This window comes from Eumetopias jubatus, unplaced genomic scaffold (genome assembly GCF_037043125.1).
Source record: "Eumetopias jubatus isolate StellerSeaLion01/CBP00866 unplaced genomic scaffold, mEumJub1_p1.0 scaffold_2, whole genome shotgun sequence".
NCBI lineage: Eukaryota > Metazoa > Chordata > Mammalia > Carnivora > Otariidae > Eumetopias > Eumetopias jubatus.
In genome coordinates, this window is record NW_028274808.1 from 118,169,382 (window position 1) to 118,187,016 (window position 17,635).

Below are 17,635 nucleotides of genomic sequence, written 5' to 3' on the forward strand. Positions count from 1 at the left end.
TGTGTGTCGCGCTGTTATTTCAAACTTCAGTGTGTCTAAAACAAAATTAATTTCTTCCTATCATAGTGAATATTCCTTCTTTCCAGTAGTACCAGCGTTATCCTGGTCACTTAGGTCAGACCCATGTCAATTCTGCCTCATCTTTTTCTGCCTTCCCCTTTTGTCCAGTCATTAATATTTCCTATTCAACATTCCCATGGGTGTCACACTCATTTAGGTTCTCATCTCTTGAATTACTGTATCATTCTCCTAGACCTGTCCCCAAGACTCTGGTCTTCCTTTCTGCAGTCTGTTTGCAGATTTCTAATTTTTCTATTGTTACTAAGTACAGCTCGTGTTGTGTCTCCAATTTTAACCAACCTAACTTCACTTCCTTCTACTCCACGTGAGCTCCTCTCTTATACATAAATTGGGCCTCTTGGTGTCTTTGAACACTGATACTTGTTCCATCTTTATTCCTTAATTCATGCTGCCTTCCTCACCATTTTGCCCCTTTATTATGTATCTAGGTCTTCGTAATAAAGATACTATACAAGAAAGATTAGACTTTGAGTATTTTAGGGAAAGTAGTGTCTAGATAGGACATAATTAAAGCAGGAGTACATAAGTACTGCCCATCCCTGAAGGTGTCTACAGAGAGACAGAATTTAAATCTCTGACTTTGTTTTAATGCATTAAGAATATTTGCTGAGGCTTCATCATGTTCTGAGCATAGTACGGCTCTGAGATTAAAAGACTAAAGAAAACATCCCTCCACCACTTACTGTCTCCACGGCTACCTCCCTAGCCCAGGCCACCATCACCTCTCAGTCAGATTCCTGTAGGAGCCTCCTGACTGGACTCCCTGCTACCACTCTTGCCCCTCTCCAGTCCAGGAGCCAGAAAGTTAAATCAAGATATGACTGTCACTCTCTTGCTTAAACCCTTTCCCATCGCATTTAGAAAATCCAGAGTTCTTACTCTTCCTTACAGTGCCCTGCACAGTCTGACCCCTATCTACTTCTCTTACCCTATATTGTCCCATCTCTACTTCACCAACCCTGCCATGCTGCCCTTTCTATTTTTTGAATACACCAAGCTCATTTCTGCTTTGTGATTGAGTGTACAGGCTATTCTTTCTATCTAGAGTATGGTTCCCTTGATCTTTGCATGGCTGGCCCCCTCTTCTCTGTCATTCCCGATCCTAGCTTAACGGGAGGGCTTTCCTACCGCCTGGTCCAAAGAACCTGCTCTGTACCTTCTTCTTTCCTCTTCTGGCACTCTCCTTAAATTATCTATATTACACTTACCATGATGTGTTTCTTATGTGTCTTTTCCTCATTTCTCATGAATGTCCTCCTCTCCCCAGCCTGCCCCATATGGAATAAAAGCTCTGTGAGAGCAGAGAACTTATTTGTCTGGTTCACTGTCATATCCCTAGCACCTAACACACTGCCTGGAGCATGACGGGCAGTCACTTTTTTGTCAGTAATATTTGTGAAATGAGGAGGCCCATGCTTTTAAAGATGCTACGGTGTAGTCACAGACACAAATGACTAACTCAGCACAGGAAGTGCTAAAGAATAAGTCATATCTTTAAAGACCGCTGGGTACATGACTGAAAGAGCAGTTCATTCAAGTGTGGGAGAGGAAGGATAAAGGTGGCAAAGTTTTAGTAGGAAGGTAACAATCATCTTTGGTCCTGAATAAGGAATAGGGGCAGACTAGAACATTAGGACTGATTAAACAAAGGGAATGGCAAAAGGTAGCTCTTGGAAGCATAAAAATACGTGAGGCATTTAGGGCATAGCGAGTAGGTCAGCTAGAATTCTGAGTAATGGGTCGATTTACAGCTGGAGCAACATAAGTGCCAGATTGTAAAGAATCATATTCACCAGTAAGGTTTTGAACTTTGTGTAGGAAATGGAGAGGCTATTCTGACAGCATTATGGAGGATATATTATAAAGAAGGAACAAGGTATATAGATCAATCTGACTCAGAAAGGGGAAAGCCTAAACAGTGGAATGAAAGACAAGCATCCAAATGGGGTATGCAAATAGACTGTGTGTTAAAAATTGTTCTTTCAGTAGTTGGGTTTTTTTAGTTCAAGTTACCCTTCCTAAAGGTTTATTTTCATCTACCTTACAGAATTTGGTTGACCTTGCAGGCAGTGAAAGAGCTGCTCAAACAGGCGCTGAAGGTAATGGAAACTCATAAATGTATTGGTCTCAATGTCATCTTGTTCTTTTACAGAATAAAAAAAAAAAGTGCTACCTTGCACTTTAGAAACTAATAAAGATAGTAATTTTGTGATGAAAGTCCTTAACATAAAAAGCAGCATATGGGGGTGCCTGGGTGGCTCAGTCGGTTGGGTGTCCAACTTTAGATTTTGGTTTAGGTCATGATCTCATGGTTGTGAGATCAAGCCTTGTGTTAGGCTCCCGCTGGGCATGGAGCCTGCTTGAGATTTTCTCTCTCCCTCCCTTCACCCCTCTCGTGTTCTCTCTCTCTCTCTCTCAAAATTTCAAAAAAAAATTTGTTTAAAGTTCATTTAAAAGCAGCTCCTATATCTGGCAAATTAGGCTACTATAGCATCAATTAAAAGCTAAACTGTGCAGTTGATAGGATTGCATAGCTGCAAAGCTTATGAGAGCCCCATGAAAACCAGATTTTCATAATTAGTAAGGAAATTCAGAAAGGTGGTGGAGTACAAAATTAATATACAGACCTTAACTCATAATACAAACAACAACCAGTTCGAATATTTAGTGTACAAAAAGAGTCCATCCATTTACAATAATGACTTAAGAGATCTAATACCTAGGTAGATACTCAACAAAAATTACCCAAGACCAAAATAAAGAAAACTTTAAAACAGACCTAAAGGACATAATCAAATACTTAAACAAATGGAAAAGCATACTTAGACAGGAAGTTTTGAAATCATGAAGATGTCAGACCTTTCTGTCAATTTCCTACAGCCTGACACAGAGACACTCATCTGCGCATGACTTATATCCACCAAACTGGTGCATCCTGCAACCTGTGGACAAGAAATACATGCTGGTGTTTTAAGCTGGCATGTTAAGCAGCAATATTACAGCAGCAGCTGAATCATGCACCTGTGAAATAACAGCTGTCCAAAACTATTTGTAGTACTTTTTGTATATGTGGGGGATTGAAAACCTACATGTCCCTCAGTAGGGTGCTGAGTGAATAAATTCTGATACATCCATACAGTGGAATTTTATGCTATAAAAAAGAATGAAAAACACCAGTGTTTACTGATAGGATATATTGCCAAGTAAAAAAAGAAGCAAAGTACAGATTAGCATATATAATGTGCTACTATTTGTGTAAAAAGGAAAAGGAAGAAATAAATGTATGTGAACTTGTATTCGTAAAAATCTCTACAAGAGTCGACTAGTAAAAGTGGTTTCCTGGTAGGAGGATAGGAACTGTTCGAATGGAGCATAAGAGTAGGAGAGAGCTTTTCAGTGTACTTTTGTGTGTGTGTGTGTGTGATATATGAGCCATATGAGCATATTAGCTTAAAAATTAGAACTTTGTTGGTTGTGAGTCTACAGGAATGAATTCGGTTGTGAAGTCTATAGTTGCCTATATTTGGAGGTTTGGAAAAAAACAGATTTGAATTGAGGAGTTAGACAGGCTCTTTTAGGAAATGAACTTTTCTTCCCTTTGATTTTATTTTTCCTTAGCCATCTGTTTCTTTTTGCTCTTCCTCTCAGGTGATAACATTTCTAGTTTACTTAATAGGTCAGAGAAATAGGGAGAGAGCTCCTTTTACTAGTGGCATTGAAAATGGGCTCAGATCCAATCCAAAGCACAGACTTTACTATCTGACCCTTTAATTTCTAATTTCTTTTATAACTTACTGATAAATAAGTTCATCATCTAGTACAGAGGTCAACTTTCATTTTCATATTTGCCTAATAAATGCAGGTGTGCGACTCAAGGAAGGCTGTAATATAAATAGAAGTTTATTTATTTTGGGACAAGTGATCAAGAAACTTAGTGATGGACAAGTTGGGTAAGTTTATTCCATTGTCCATTTACTTATTGATGCTTATATTTTGCGTGAGGTTGAAAATTGTAATACTTTAGTAGCACTCAAATAATGTACTGATTTCTTCCCTGTATTAAAAAGCTTTTGTGATTCTGTGAGCATGCCTAGCTTCTTAGACATATGACTGTGACCTACTAAATTTACTTTTTATCTTAAATATGATATAGTTAGTAGTTTTGATCTGCCTCAGGTAACCTGTAAAGAATTAATTTTTAAACTGTAGCTAATTTAAGGTTCTGCATTAAAAACCAACCACTGTTGTTGTATAAAAATTCTTACTATTTTTTTCCTTAAACCCCTTTCTCACTAAGTGGTTTCATAAATTATCGAGATAGTAAATTAACACGAATTCTCCAGAATTCCTTGGGAGGAAATGCAAAGACACGTATTATCTGCACAATTACTCCAGTGTCTTTTGATGAAACCCTCACTACTCTACAGGTGAGTTTGATTTTTATTTCAATATGGGGGAAAATCGTCTTTAAGCAGAAAAAATTACCCACTAAAATTAGGTATCTTTTTTTTAATGACATAACATACCTGTTGCAATAAAACTGATGTATTGCCTACTAAATAGTATTCCTTTATTTTCCAAAATTTCAATCATTCATATCCCAACTCCATAATTTTTGCCACATCCAACACTGTCATACTATTTTTCTTAAAAAAAAAAAACTCACTTTTTCTACTTATTGTAGAAGGAAACTTTGTCTCAGTCCCATGAATGAAAAATTAGTATCATTTTCAACAAATACCTGTGTGTGTTTATAACAAAGTAACTCTTGAACTCCTGCTATCTGATTGTTGTTTGCCTTTGCTCTGAGCCTAAGGCTTACATTTTCTGTTAAAAAAAGAAAAAAAAATGAGAAATGTCAATAGAACAGCTGTCTCAGTCAAGGATTTGGTATTATTTAATGGTCACCTTCATGGACCTACTTATAGTTACTTCTGCTACTTACACTCTAAGAAATGTTGTTCTCAATAGTTACTGAGCACTGGATCAAGGTAGTGTCAGAGAAACAAAGATAGAAGGTACAGTCCCTGACCTCACAATTTATAGTCTTAGAGGGAAGGTAAGACCTGTCTTCCAATGTGATTGCCTGGTTTAATTAACTATTGATAAGTAGAATAGAGTTCAAAGGCAGGAGAGATACTTTCAAATGGAAGCAAAGCTTCAGAGTAGAGGGGGCAGCTGCCCTGGACTTTGAAGGGTGGTTGGGATTCTAGTAAGCCAGTGTTTGTAGGTTCTATGTTGGCATCCATCCATCTTCAAGATATTTCCATCACTCATCTGAAGACTAGAAGCCAGGATAAGTTACAAGGACATAGAATACTCTCCATGTTCAAAATTATTAAGCCACCGGGGAAGAGTATTGATCTTTCTTTATAAAAATTATAAGAAACCGGGCGCCTGGGTGGCTCAGTTGGTTAAGCGACTGCGTTCAGCTCAGGTCATGATCCTGGAGTCCCTGGATCGAGTCCCACATCGGGCTCCCTGCTCAGCAGGGAGTCTGCTTCTCCCTCTGACCCACCCCCATCTCGTGCTCTCTATCTCTCATTCTCTCTCTCTCTCTCAAATAAATAAATAAAATCTTTAAAAAAAATTATAAGAAACCTAAATATTATCAATTAAATTAATTTTTTATATTGAACACTTAACACTCTTGTATTTTTCCCCAGTTTGCCAGCACTGCCAAATATATGAAGAATACACCTTATGTTAATGAGGTATCAAGTGATGAAGCTCTCCTGAAAAGATATAGAAAAGAAATAATGGATCTTAAGAAACAGTTAGAGGAGGTATGTATGAACCATGTATTTCAGTAAAGAATAGGGTCAGATGGAGAACTAAGATCTGCCCAAATGCCCAGAGTTTCTTAATTCATCAATACCTGAGGTCTGTAACCTAAATTTAAAACAGCTTTCAAGTAAGGAGAAATCACCTCATAAAAATTTTAGTTTAGGGGCGCTTGGGTGGCTCAGTTGCTTAAGCGACTGCCTTCAGCTCAGGTCATGATCCTGGAGTTTTGGGATCGAGTCCCGCATCAGGCTCCCTGCTCGGCGGGGAGTCTGCTTCTCCCTCTGACCCTCCTCCCTCTCATGCTCTCTGTCTCTCATTCTCTCTCTCTCAAATAAATAAAATCTTAAAAAAAAAAAAATTTTTTTTAGTTTAATTTACTATAAACTGAAAACTTTGGTTTCTTGAAATTATTCTAGATTTTGTTTTTTATTTCCAAAGGGCAAAATTTGAGATTTTCAGATGAGCCAAGTAGAGACATTCTTTCTAAATTGTCACAAATACATAGGGAACTAGGTTAAAAAGAAAGACTGTATGTAGTTACTTAAAACTTTATTTTTTGTATTTTCACATTATCTTGAATTCTTCTGACCCTAAGATAAAGTCTAATAAGGTAGCATAATCACTTGTCATTGTAATTTGTTTGTTTTAATCATTGCAGTTTCGTATTTTATAAAAATCTTATATTTTGGTTATCTTTTTTTAAATGAGCTAAAATTTAAAAAAATAAAATGACCTAAAATATCAAATGAAAGTCTTATGAGAACATCTGTTCTTTTGCCATAGGTATTCAAGCCTCTGCTTTTATAACTTCTCTGCCTATCATTTATATATTTTTAGGCAATTACTAGAATTGCTTTAACAGCCTTGCTATAATCTTACATATAGCATTTAGAATACACAGGAAGAAATGTGTATTTTACTTCATTATAGGTTTGAGAAATTACTGATTATGGCAACTGCCATAGTGTTAGTATTTTGTAGGTAGGGTATATTTCATTTCAGTAAAGCCTCGATTATCGCGACCCTGAGATCATGACCTGAACTGAAATCAAGAGTTGGACACTTAACTGACCACCCAAGAGCCCCCACATACAAATTTAATATTCTATTCTTTTAAGCTACTTTCAAGGTTTTAAAATATAGCTACATTTATTATTAACATAACTTAATATTACATTCTATAGGTTTCTTTGGAGACTCGGGCCCAGGCAATGGAAAAAGACCAGTTGGCCCAACTTTTGGAAGAAAAAGATTTGCTTCAAAAAGTACAGATTGAGAAAATTCAGAACTTAACACGGATGCTGGTGACCTCTTCTTCCCTCACATCACAACAGGAATTAAAGGTAAAATTTAAAAGATGACAACCCAGACTTGGTATACAGAGACTAGGATTGGTACTCCTATATGTTTATTATATAGTTATGCATTTCTTATCCTTTGATACAGTATATTCAGAAAACCCAGAACATTTTGTGTGTTTGCTTATACATCAGTAAAACCTAAGAGGTTCATTAAAAATACAGATCTCTGATCCCACATGTAGAGATCCTAATTCAAGAAATCTAAAATACTGACAAGGAATCTATGTACAATATGTTTCTTAAGAAATTCTAATGAAGTTGATCAGGTGATTGGGAACCATAAGTGCCTAGGGTATGTGGTAATATTTTCTATTTGAAGAAACAAATATTAATCTTAGGAAAATTGATCTAGAATATAGATCAACATAGTGATCAAAATTCTGACTTCCAGTATGTGTACTTTTTGTTTTTACTAGAGTTAGGGTTTTTTTTTTTTTTAGTCCAGTAGGTATTTTTTATCTATGATTGTATCATGATTAAAAGGATGGCCTCTGGAGCTTGACTGCCTGGATTTGAATCCTGGTGCTGTCAATTCCTAACTCTTTACCTTAGGTAATTTCTTAAATCCACTTTGCTGCAGTTTCCTTATCTGTGAGATAGTTTGAATCCCACCTCATAAGATTGTTGTGAGAATTAGGTGAAATAATGCATAGAATGTGCTCAACACTACATTTTCCAAAGGGCAAATCCTCAATAAATATATGCTCTTAAGATAATATTATTAATAGACATTATGTTCAAGTCACCATAGTAGGTATAAAGAAGATATCCCAAGTGCTATTTGTTGACTGACTGATGAATAGGAAACAGCCCAATGGAAGGTATAAGGAAGAATATTTCAGGAAGAGATCCACATGTACAAAAGCTTGGAGTAGTGAAAACAACATAATGTTTCCCTTGGACTTAAAAACGTTTTGGTGGCAGGGGAATTTTAAATCACAGTGAAGGATTTGAACATTGCCTTATGCTAAGGGCAAGGAAAAGTCTTGTAGGTAACATGATCATGATTGTATTTCAGAAAGGTACAGCTGCTTGTGTGCATCCGATTGGTTGGGGCTCTACAAGGACTGTGTCTCTGGAGATGGAAAAAAAACGGATCAGTTGGAGAGCTATGTGGGAGAGAGACTCAACAGGACTTTGTGATTCCTTAGATGTGAGGGTCAGGGAGAGGGAGAGAGAGGTGTCCAGAATGACTGGCAAACATTGCTGGGTAGCTGGTAGCAGTATTCACTGTTAAGGAACATCGAATGAAGAGCAGTGCAGCTGCTCAGTGTTTTATTTGGGACATCTCCAGTTTAAGATTTCAGGCAATTGAAAATGAAAATCAGGTGAAAGATGTGAGGTAGAGATATCAATTTGGGCATTAGCTACTGCAGATCCAAAGTCAAGTCGTGGGAATGGATGGGCTGGTTCTGAGAGCATGTTGGGAATGAAAAGAAGACCAAAGACCAGACCCCAACAACGACTTTTAGATAAAGGTAGAAGAATCCCAAAGGGAGCCAGGATTCGCTCTAGAGTTAAGAAGGAAACCAGGTGAGTTGTGGTCATTAAGGGAAGAGAATATTTCAGAGAGGTAGTACTCAGCAGTGTCACATTCCGTTGAGAAGTTAATTAAGATAAATATAGACAATTTTTTGGATTTGGAAACAAGCTCATTTACAAAGCAATTTGAGCTGTGTGCTAGGAGTGAAAGCCATCTTACAGAGGGTTGAGATGACCCCAGGGGATGAGATTGTGAGCACATTAGAGGGGACTGGCCTCAGATAGAAAAAAGGACCATTTATAGATCAGCTCACCTATAAAAAGGAGGTAGTAAGAGGATAGTTGGGAGGATTAAGTAAGATGAGATAGTACTTGTACTTCATAGAGGGACAGGAGAAGAATGGTAGCCATGAAATACAGGAAAACACAAGCAGAGGAAGAGAAGAAACCAGCAAAGCAGAGTGAGTGGTGGGATAAGCACCAGGAGACAGAGGTGTTCCTGAAAGGATGACGAAGGAGTAGATGGATGACGAGGAAGAGCACGAAAGAGAAATGAAAAGAAAATTGTAGCTAGAGAGAAGTAAGGAGTGAAGGGTTTGTTTAAAAAAAATCAAAAGCAAATGGAGAGGCTGGAGCATTCATTCATCAAGCTGTTAGAGGGGGCTGGTGAGGCTAACAGATGAATCCATAACCCAGGGAGCAAGGTCCCAGGGGAGAGAGGAGCAATGAGGTTAGGAGCCCTGGGGAAGGCATTAGCTTTACTGCATTGGAAGAGACTGGCATTGTGAAGGCTGTGTGGAGATCTACTCGCTGAAGGAAGTTCAAATTGACCATCTGTCTGTCCCTTCCCAGTCAGAGCTGGACACCCCAAAGTGCTTTTGGTAGCTGTGGTGGGCAGCAGCAGCTTCCCTGCTAGAGAACACCGGATTACTTGAAGGTGGGAGTCAGCCGATTCCTTTCAATTAATTCCCAGAAAAGTTTGTAGGGAAACTTTCAAATAAAACATGAATTTTAAATGATAGTTTTATCAAATTTTTTATAGGGTTAAACACTGATTTTAAAAATTTGTTTTCTCATGACATCCTTAGACTGATAGGATGTTAAAATAGGCTTAAAAAGAATTCTACCAAGTCCATGGTTTCCAAGAAATGTAAATTAATTCCCTTGTTTCATGATGTTTGAGCCCAGATCTGTGTGAGGTAATTTTGATTTTTTTCCTCTTAGGCTAAAAGAAAACGAAGAGTCACTTGGTGCCTTGGCAAAATTAACAAAATGAAGGACTCAAATTACATAAATGAATTTAATATGTCAACAAATGTAACAAAAACACGAAAGGCGGCTGTAACTGTAGTGGGGGAAATTGATGAATGTGAGTGCTTTTTTAGCTGCTTTTAATTACCATAGCATCCCGGTAAAGAACTACTTTATTTATAACTGAGTTAATGTGATAAACACATTTAATAGAATGTATGTATTTTAGATGCAATTACAATGGAGATAATGATAAAAATTAGTGATTTTAAGAAAGTGAACATTCTCTATTATTTTCACATCTCTTACGAATGATACACTTTAGTTGAAACACAAGACATTTTTATTGTTGGTTTGAATCATTATCCAGCTAAATTAGTATCCATATAACATCTGCCTTAAACTTTAACTTTGAAAGGGTAGCATTACACAGGCATGTTTCAAAATGTCTTCAACATTAGCAGTATTTTTAAAGGGCATTTTAAAATCTACTTACATTGATCAAATCTCAAATTCAGAATTTGTCCTTTTACCTATATTGTATCAAGGATCGAGTATTTTATTACTAATTCTAACCAGGGATCTTAATTCATACAATATAAATGGTGATATCTGTTGTTAATGTATTCTTGGCATTCATATTTTGAGCACATGTTAGCTATTTGGAGCTTATTATTACCTCCAATCAGATTTTTTTTTTTTTAGTCTTTGACTTTTAAGAAACTTTATTAAACATATTTATGGATAAATTTCTTTTTCCCCTAATTCTAGCTTTCTGCTCAGAGTCGGATATTTTCAGTAATACTTTTGATACATTAAATGAGACAGAGTGGAATCCAGCAACAAAGCTACTAAGTCAGGTAACTTAAACCTATTTTATAAAACATTATCTCTGACTCTTTTTAAAATTCACTTTTTGTTGGTGTTTACGTTGTTGTAGCAGCACATTACTCGCTCTGACTTAATTTTAGTAACAGTTTTGGTTCTAATTACTTGTTACACTCCTAATTGATAACTGACATGTAGAAGGAAGCTAAAAATTGTATAATGCAGGTGTATGGTAATAGGTAAACATTTGTGTCTAGTTCTTTCCCAACAGATCTTGGTATCTATGTTTTTTTTGGTTTTGGGGGTTTTTTTTTTTTTTTTTTGGTTTTAGTTTTGTGGGGTTTTTTTTGTTTCTGTTTTTCCTTACATAATCCCGTAAGGGTTTTAAAAAAGGCTGATTTTTAAAGTGTCAAAATTCTCAGGCATATAGTAGAAGAATGATACAGCAGGGAGGGGGTAATATTGCCAAATCATACTGAAAAATAAAAGTAAATGTATTATGTGTGGTTTTATCAAACCTTTAGGGAATACTATGGTGAATACTCAGAAGGTATAGAGTCCATATTGACTTTCTAGGCTACTAATGTCCAAAAAAGTATAGTATAGTTTTATAAATGTATTTGTTAAGAAAATTCCATTTTAGTTTTAGAATAAAATTACAGTGATTCTTGGGAATTATTATCATTACTTAACCGTTGTATTAGTTAAAATTAGGTGTTAAAGTGCTTTTATGTCCCTAAAACATCCTCTAGAAGTGTGTTGTTTTTGGAAAATCCCTGGTGTTAATTTTTGTTTTTTTAACCTGCAGTTTATCTCTTTCTCATAATAGTATACAAAACAGAAACAGGCCTCTTTTGAGTATGGTAAAACATAGCAGCATTTAGAGTTTTAGAGGTCAATAAATAATACCTCTGTTTCCCTTCCAAAATTCAGACCTATTTAAGAAATAAAACAGGCATCAGGCAGGTGGAGAATTAAATTATCAACTTCATAACTAAGGAGCATAAGGATCTGTGGTCAAGTGGACTTCCCGGGATACACCCCACCTCTCCGGGATGCACCTACCTCCCCAGCTTCCTACTCCTGACAACTTTCTCAGTTAGATATAGGCAGTTTATATGTTAGATATAGGCTTGTTTATATGATCTTTTTTTTTTCATTCCTGTCAAAGTAGTTTTCTAAGCTAGTTTACCAAAATGCACATCCTTTATTTTACCCTGGATCAAGCTACACCATTAGAAAGATATTGAAGAAGAGAATGACCTAAGTTAACTACATGATTTCAGGTTAAACTATTTGACTAGTCCAAATTTTAGTAAGGAAACAATATAGGATTAGAATTCTCTCTGACTTGAAAATCTGGTTTTGTTGCCAATAGGAAAACTTAGAAAGTGAACTGAATTCCCTTCGTGCCAACTATGATAATCTGGTATTGGACTATGAACAACTAAGACGAGAAAATGAAGAAATGGAATTGAAATTAAAAGAAAAGAATGATTTGGATGAATTTGAGGCTCTAGAAAGAAAAGCAGAAAAAGATCAGGAGGTAAGAGATATGGAAACATGAAAATAAAACCACACTTTTAAAAGAAGTATCATTCTCTTAAAGATGTTTATTTCTAAGGTTGACATATGGAGATAGTCCATATGTCCACCATTTTCTATGTGTACACAAAATTTAGAGAATTTAAGAAGTAATTCACTTATATTTTAAAATATTTAAATCATATTTATTTCACATATGAATTATTTTTCTCAAACATTAATTTGTTGAGCACACCAGAAGTACTGTCTAGAGTATAACCATTTCCTACTGAGACCAATATGAATTTTACTATCTGGCTGAATGTTTTATGCATGGATACTATGTGTTAATGGATTTCATTTTCTTTACAAAGTATATTCCTAAATATTTAGAACATTATTAGAATGGCTGGGGAAGCTGATTTTGCTCGTGTCTTTTTCCATATCAGAGAGTTATTGTGAAAATTATTATAACTAGTACTAAATACTAGTAATGAATTTATTAGAAATGAAACAGATCACTTAAATTTCCTAAATATATAATATTAAGCTATAATAGAAATTGTTCCAAGAAATTCAAGAGATTTCTTAGAGCAGACCTTCCTTAACCTAGAGGTCACAGACATTATAAAATTATTTTGCAGAATTTTTGAATGCATATTCATTGTCCTGGAACAAGAATCCATAGCCATTATAAGACTATGAAGCAATCTATAACTCCCCCTACCCTCAAAATAAGAGCCAGTGTTCTGGTGTAGTTAAAATATGAGTTAATTTGCAGCTACTTCCAAGATTTCTGTGAGGATAGCCCAAAGGGACACAATGCTTTTTCCTCGGTATTGTTTCATTTCTCGCCCTCTTTTTTTTACTTTTTTTTTAAATAAGGAAAAAAACAATTCAGTGCCAAAAGTATTATTTCCATTCTACCTATAAATTAAAGTTAATCCTACATTTCATGGGTATATATACTAAGATGCAAAGTCTGTATGTTCTCCACAGGGTTTCATTTAACTTGTTTTAAAATTTGCGTGTTAACAAAATACAAAATGTCGAATACTGACCCGTAGACATCAATCAGTAAACACTGAGTTTTATAACGAAGGGGATGGTCTAGTGTCATGGTTAAGAGCATGGTCTCTGGAGCCAAACTTGCTTCCAAGTAGGATACAAGGCTTTGAGCGAGTCTCGGAATCTCTCCGGACTTACTTCCTGTTTCTCTCCACCCTGGGGGTTGAACCAGGTGCTTGCCAAGGCCCCTTCTAACTCCCAATGTCATCTAATTCTGTCTTACTCGTTATAAATAATATGACATAAAATTAACTTTGGGCATAAGTATAGCAATACTTTCTCAAAGTTTTTTACATGATTTATATATTCAATAATAAAAACTGAAGCTCACAGAGTATATGACTTGACTCTCACAACCTGATTTTTTTTTTCCTTTTAACCACAGTCAAGGGGGGAAATAATCCTATTCTTTTCATCTTTACTTGGACACAACTAAAATTCTAGGTTCTATAAGGTAACCTAAAATACTAAGTAATAAAAACTTATTCTGCTCAAAGGCAGTTCCATTCTATTTTAAACTAAAAATATGTCTGTGTATGCAGTAAAATATGGTCCCAAACCTTCATTTTGGGAAAAGCTTAGCCAAAAAGGAGGTAAAATTCAAATTATGGCCTTAGGACATGTGGTCATTGCCCTGGTTTGCCTAATGCTCTTTTTTTTTTTTTTTGCCTAATGGTTTTATAAATCACCAGAACTATGTATCATTTTCAAATGGGAATATAGAAATACAGGATGTTTAAATAGTAATTTTTAGAAGGAGGGGTAAACAAAGTCAAGTCTCATCAAGCTCAGGGAACAAAGGAAATTCCAACCCTCTACTTGATTTAACTTGATTAATTTTAGAATTTTAACAACTTGGAGATTTTTGTCTTAAGGAATTAAATATTTTACCTGCTGAAAATTACAATTGAAATCTGTAATTTTTTTTTATGTAGCAGCCAATTAACTTTTGACTATATCATATACTTTCTCTTTATACTCAGCATCTTAGATAATACCTCATTAGGAAGTCCCAGTCCAAGCTTTACAAAAGTTCATCTTTCTCCATTAATTAGAACTAATACTTAAAGTGCTATTTCAAATGAGAAGTGAGATAATTTTTCTTTCTAAATGTTTCTTTTCTAAAATAAAGATTAATTTTTTAGTTCTTCCTTATTTTCTTGTATTGTGTTATATTAATCACCATACATTACATCATTAGTTTTTGATGTAGTGTTCCATGATTCATTGTTTGCATATAACACCCAGTGCTCCATGCAGTACGTGACCTCTTTAATACCCATCACCAGGCCAACCCATCCCCCCACTCCTCTCCCCTCTAGAACCCTCAGTTTGTTTCTCAGAGTCCATAGTCTCTCATGATCATCTCCCTCTCCAAATTCCCCCCCTTCATTTTTTATTGGTAAATGTGATTTTGTTGCACAAAATTTTTCTAAAAGAAAGAGAAGATAAAAGATGGAGCCAATTTAAATTATAGCCAACACAAATGTCTAAAATTTTGCTGAACAGTTGATAGCCACTAACCACATGTGATGATTGAGTACTTGAAGTGTGGCCAGTTTGAACTGACTTAAGTATGAAAAAAAATGTAAACTGTTTAGTTTTTTATATTGATTACATGAACAAGTGATAATATTTTGGATATATTAGGTTCAAATATATTTTTAAAATTAGTTCTGTTTTTTTAATGCAGCCAGTAGGAAATTTTCAATACTAATTTGGCTCACATAATATTTCTGGAAGATGCTGACCTAAAATAGGAATGTCAACACTAGTTTGAATCTAAACTAGTTAGGACTGAATTAAACATTCAGAAAATATTACTTAAACCAGACACTATTTTCGTAAATCCCTTACATTTCTACTAGAATTTGCCTTTACTTTTTTCTTCTTTTTTAATCTAATTTTATTTAAATTCAATTAATTAACATATAGTGTATCATTAATTTCAGAGGTAGATTTCAGTTATTCAACAGTTGCATATAACACCCAGTGCTCATTACATCACATGCCCTCCTTAATGCCCATCACCCAGTTACCCCATCCCCCCACCCACCTTGCCTTTACTTTTTAAGGACTCGTCGAATTATGAAGATTTCATAATTCTAAGAGAAAGTATGTTTATCTCTGGTAAGTTGTCATTTACGTGTTTTGACACAAAAGTATGTAGTACTCAAATATTTAATGCTCCAGGTATTTGATGGAAAGGAAACTTTAATAGAAACACATATATTTTTAAGTATTCTTTATACTTTTAGACAGTTAAAAAATATAAAACAATAACATCATCTTTCCCATATTTTCCATAGAATGAATCAAGGTAATAATTGATAATCCTATACATATCTCTGTAGCTTTAGTGAACAGTGATATTATTGTAAAGGCACCACATGAAACTACCCTAATCCAGACCTAAATTCTAAAACACAAATCCTTAAAAAGTATGCCAGTGTAAAGCTAAATGGCTAATTTATGGGAAGAAACCAAAATATCTTGTAGAATAAATAACATTTCTGCACTGAACCTCCCCAAAACAAAAATCTATTAAAAGTGTTTTTTAAAGTTTGATTACCAGTTTATATCTTCCAAGGGATGCATACTAATTTGCTTTTGACATTATTATAGCATTATTAACAGGTGACATAACCGTTACTTGGGTCATGCTGAGGTTTTTTTCTTGTTTGCTTGTTTTGTGGGGTTTGAGGATTTTTTGTTTGACTTACTGGGTTTCTGTTTGTTTTATATCTTCAAATGATGAGGTGCTCTGTAACAGTAGCTTGAACAATTGATCTCTTAATCCCTTCTCACTGTTTTGGTGATTCTGAAGCAGTGAATAAATGCTGTCTTTTGGGGGGTTTTCCTTCTTTCTTTCTTTTTTTTTTTTTTTGCTTTATTAACTTTTGGTTTGCTCTGTTGCCTGTTCACATGCTCTTACAGATGCAACTAATTCATGAAATTTCCAACTTAAAGAATTTAGTTAAGCATGCAGAAGTGTATAATCAAGATCTTGAGGTGAGCATTTATGTTGGTATTTCTATTATAAGGAACTAGAACTATAAAATGTACATTATACGTAATTGAACATGATTTCAGAAAATAGAAGAAACGTTTTGTTTTTTAAATATCAACTTTTTAAATTTTACTAATGATTTAAACTATTAAATGTAAGTTCTTTTTTATCCCCTAAAATTTAAATACAAGAAAATACGTTTCACTTTTTTCTGTTTCATACTTCTTATAGAATGAGCTAAGCTCAAAAGTAGAGCTGCTTAGAGAAAAGGAAGACCAGGTTAAGAAGCTACAGAAATACATAGACTCTCAGAAGTCAGAAGATATGAAAATGGACTTGTCATACTCATCGGTAAAAATCAGGTTTATTTTGTTGTTTAATCATGTAGGCATTTATAGTATACCATCATCATTATTATCAATATTGAGCTTACATTGAGCCTACTGTGTGCCAGGCATTGTTGCAGTTGTTTTACATATACTATTTTATTTAATCTTGTCTGACTCTATAAAAGAGGGACTGTTAATATCATTGCCATTTTACAGATGAAGAATCATTCGTAGAGAGTTGAGGATATCGTTCTTTGAGTGAATATAAGTAAGGATGAGCTTCCATTAAAAATTAGTAATTCAAAATTTATTACTTTTTTCAATTATTTTATGCAAATGCATGCAGAAGTATGTAGTCAGTATCTCTAGGTGAGCACTTATGTTGGTATTGATAAGTAACTGAAACTATACATATCACATGCGATTGAGCATGATTTTATAAATTTCATTAATATTAATGAATTCTCATTATAATTTAAATAACTATTTTAACAGTTTGGTATTTTTCAGAAACTGTAGTTCTAGATGATTTTAGTTGGTATAAGATATGGTATTAAGGGACTCCTGAGTGGCTCAGTCAGTTAAACGTCGACCTTCAGCTCAGGTCATGATCCTGGCATCCCAGGATCAATCCCGGGATCAGGCTCCCTGCTCAGCGGGGAGTCTGCTTCTCCCTCTGCCTCTACCCTGCCCTCCTGCTCATGCTCTCTCTTGCATGCTCTCTCTCTCAAATAAATAAATAAAATCTTAAAAAAAAAAGATACGGCATTAAATAACATTGAATTTCATGATGAAATTGTTAATTTTTGCTGCTTGCTTTCTATTCTATTTGCCTTCAGTCCTCCTGATTACCTCAAGAAAGTATCAGTTTGATTCTAGTTTTTAACTCTTTTTAAGAAGGCAGCAGTTTCAAG

General features: G+C 35.0%; 1 protein-coding gene across 1 annotated transcript in view; it reads left to right on the top strand.

The window, feature by feature from the left end:
• CENPE (centromere protein E) overlaps positions 1–17,635 on the top strand; it is an 82,402-nt gene that overhangs the window by 7,599 nt on the left and 57,168 nt on the right. The window contains exons 9-18 of the mRNA XM_028091205.2: positions 2,129–2,180; positions 3,944–4,031; positions 4,379–4,508; positions 5,748–5,867; positions 7,053–7,211; positions 9,936–10,080; positions 10,734–10,822; positions 12,169–12,336; positions 16,320–16,394; positions 16,624–16,743. Coding sequence (XP_027947006.2) covers positions 2,129–2,180; positions 3,944–4,031; positions 4,379–4,508; positions 5,748–5,867; positions 7,053–7,211; positions 9,936–10,080; positions 10,734–10,822; positions 12,169–12,336; positions 16,320–16,394; positions 16,624–16,743 — 1,146 coding nt within the window. The remainder of the gene's footprint in view (positions 1–2,128; positions 2,181–3,943; positions 4,032–4,378; positions 4,509–5,747; positions 5,868–7,052; positions 7,212–9,935; positions 10,081–10,733; positions 10,823–12,168; positions 12,337–16,319; positions 16,395–16,623; positions 16,744–17,635) is intronic.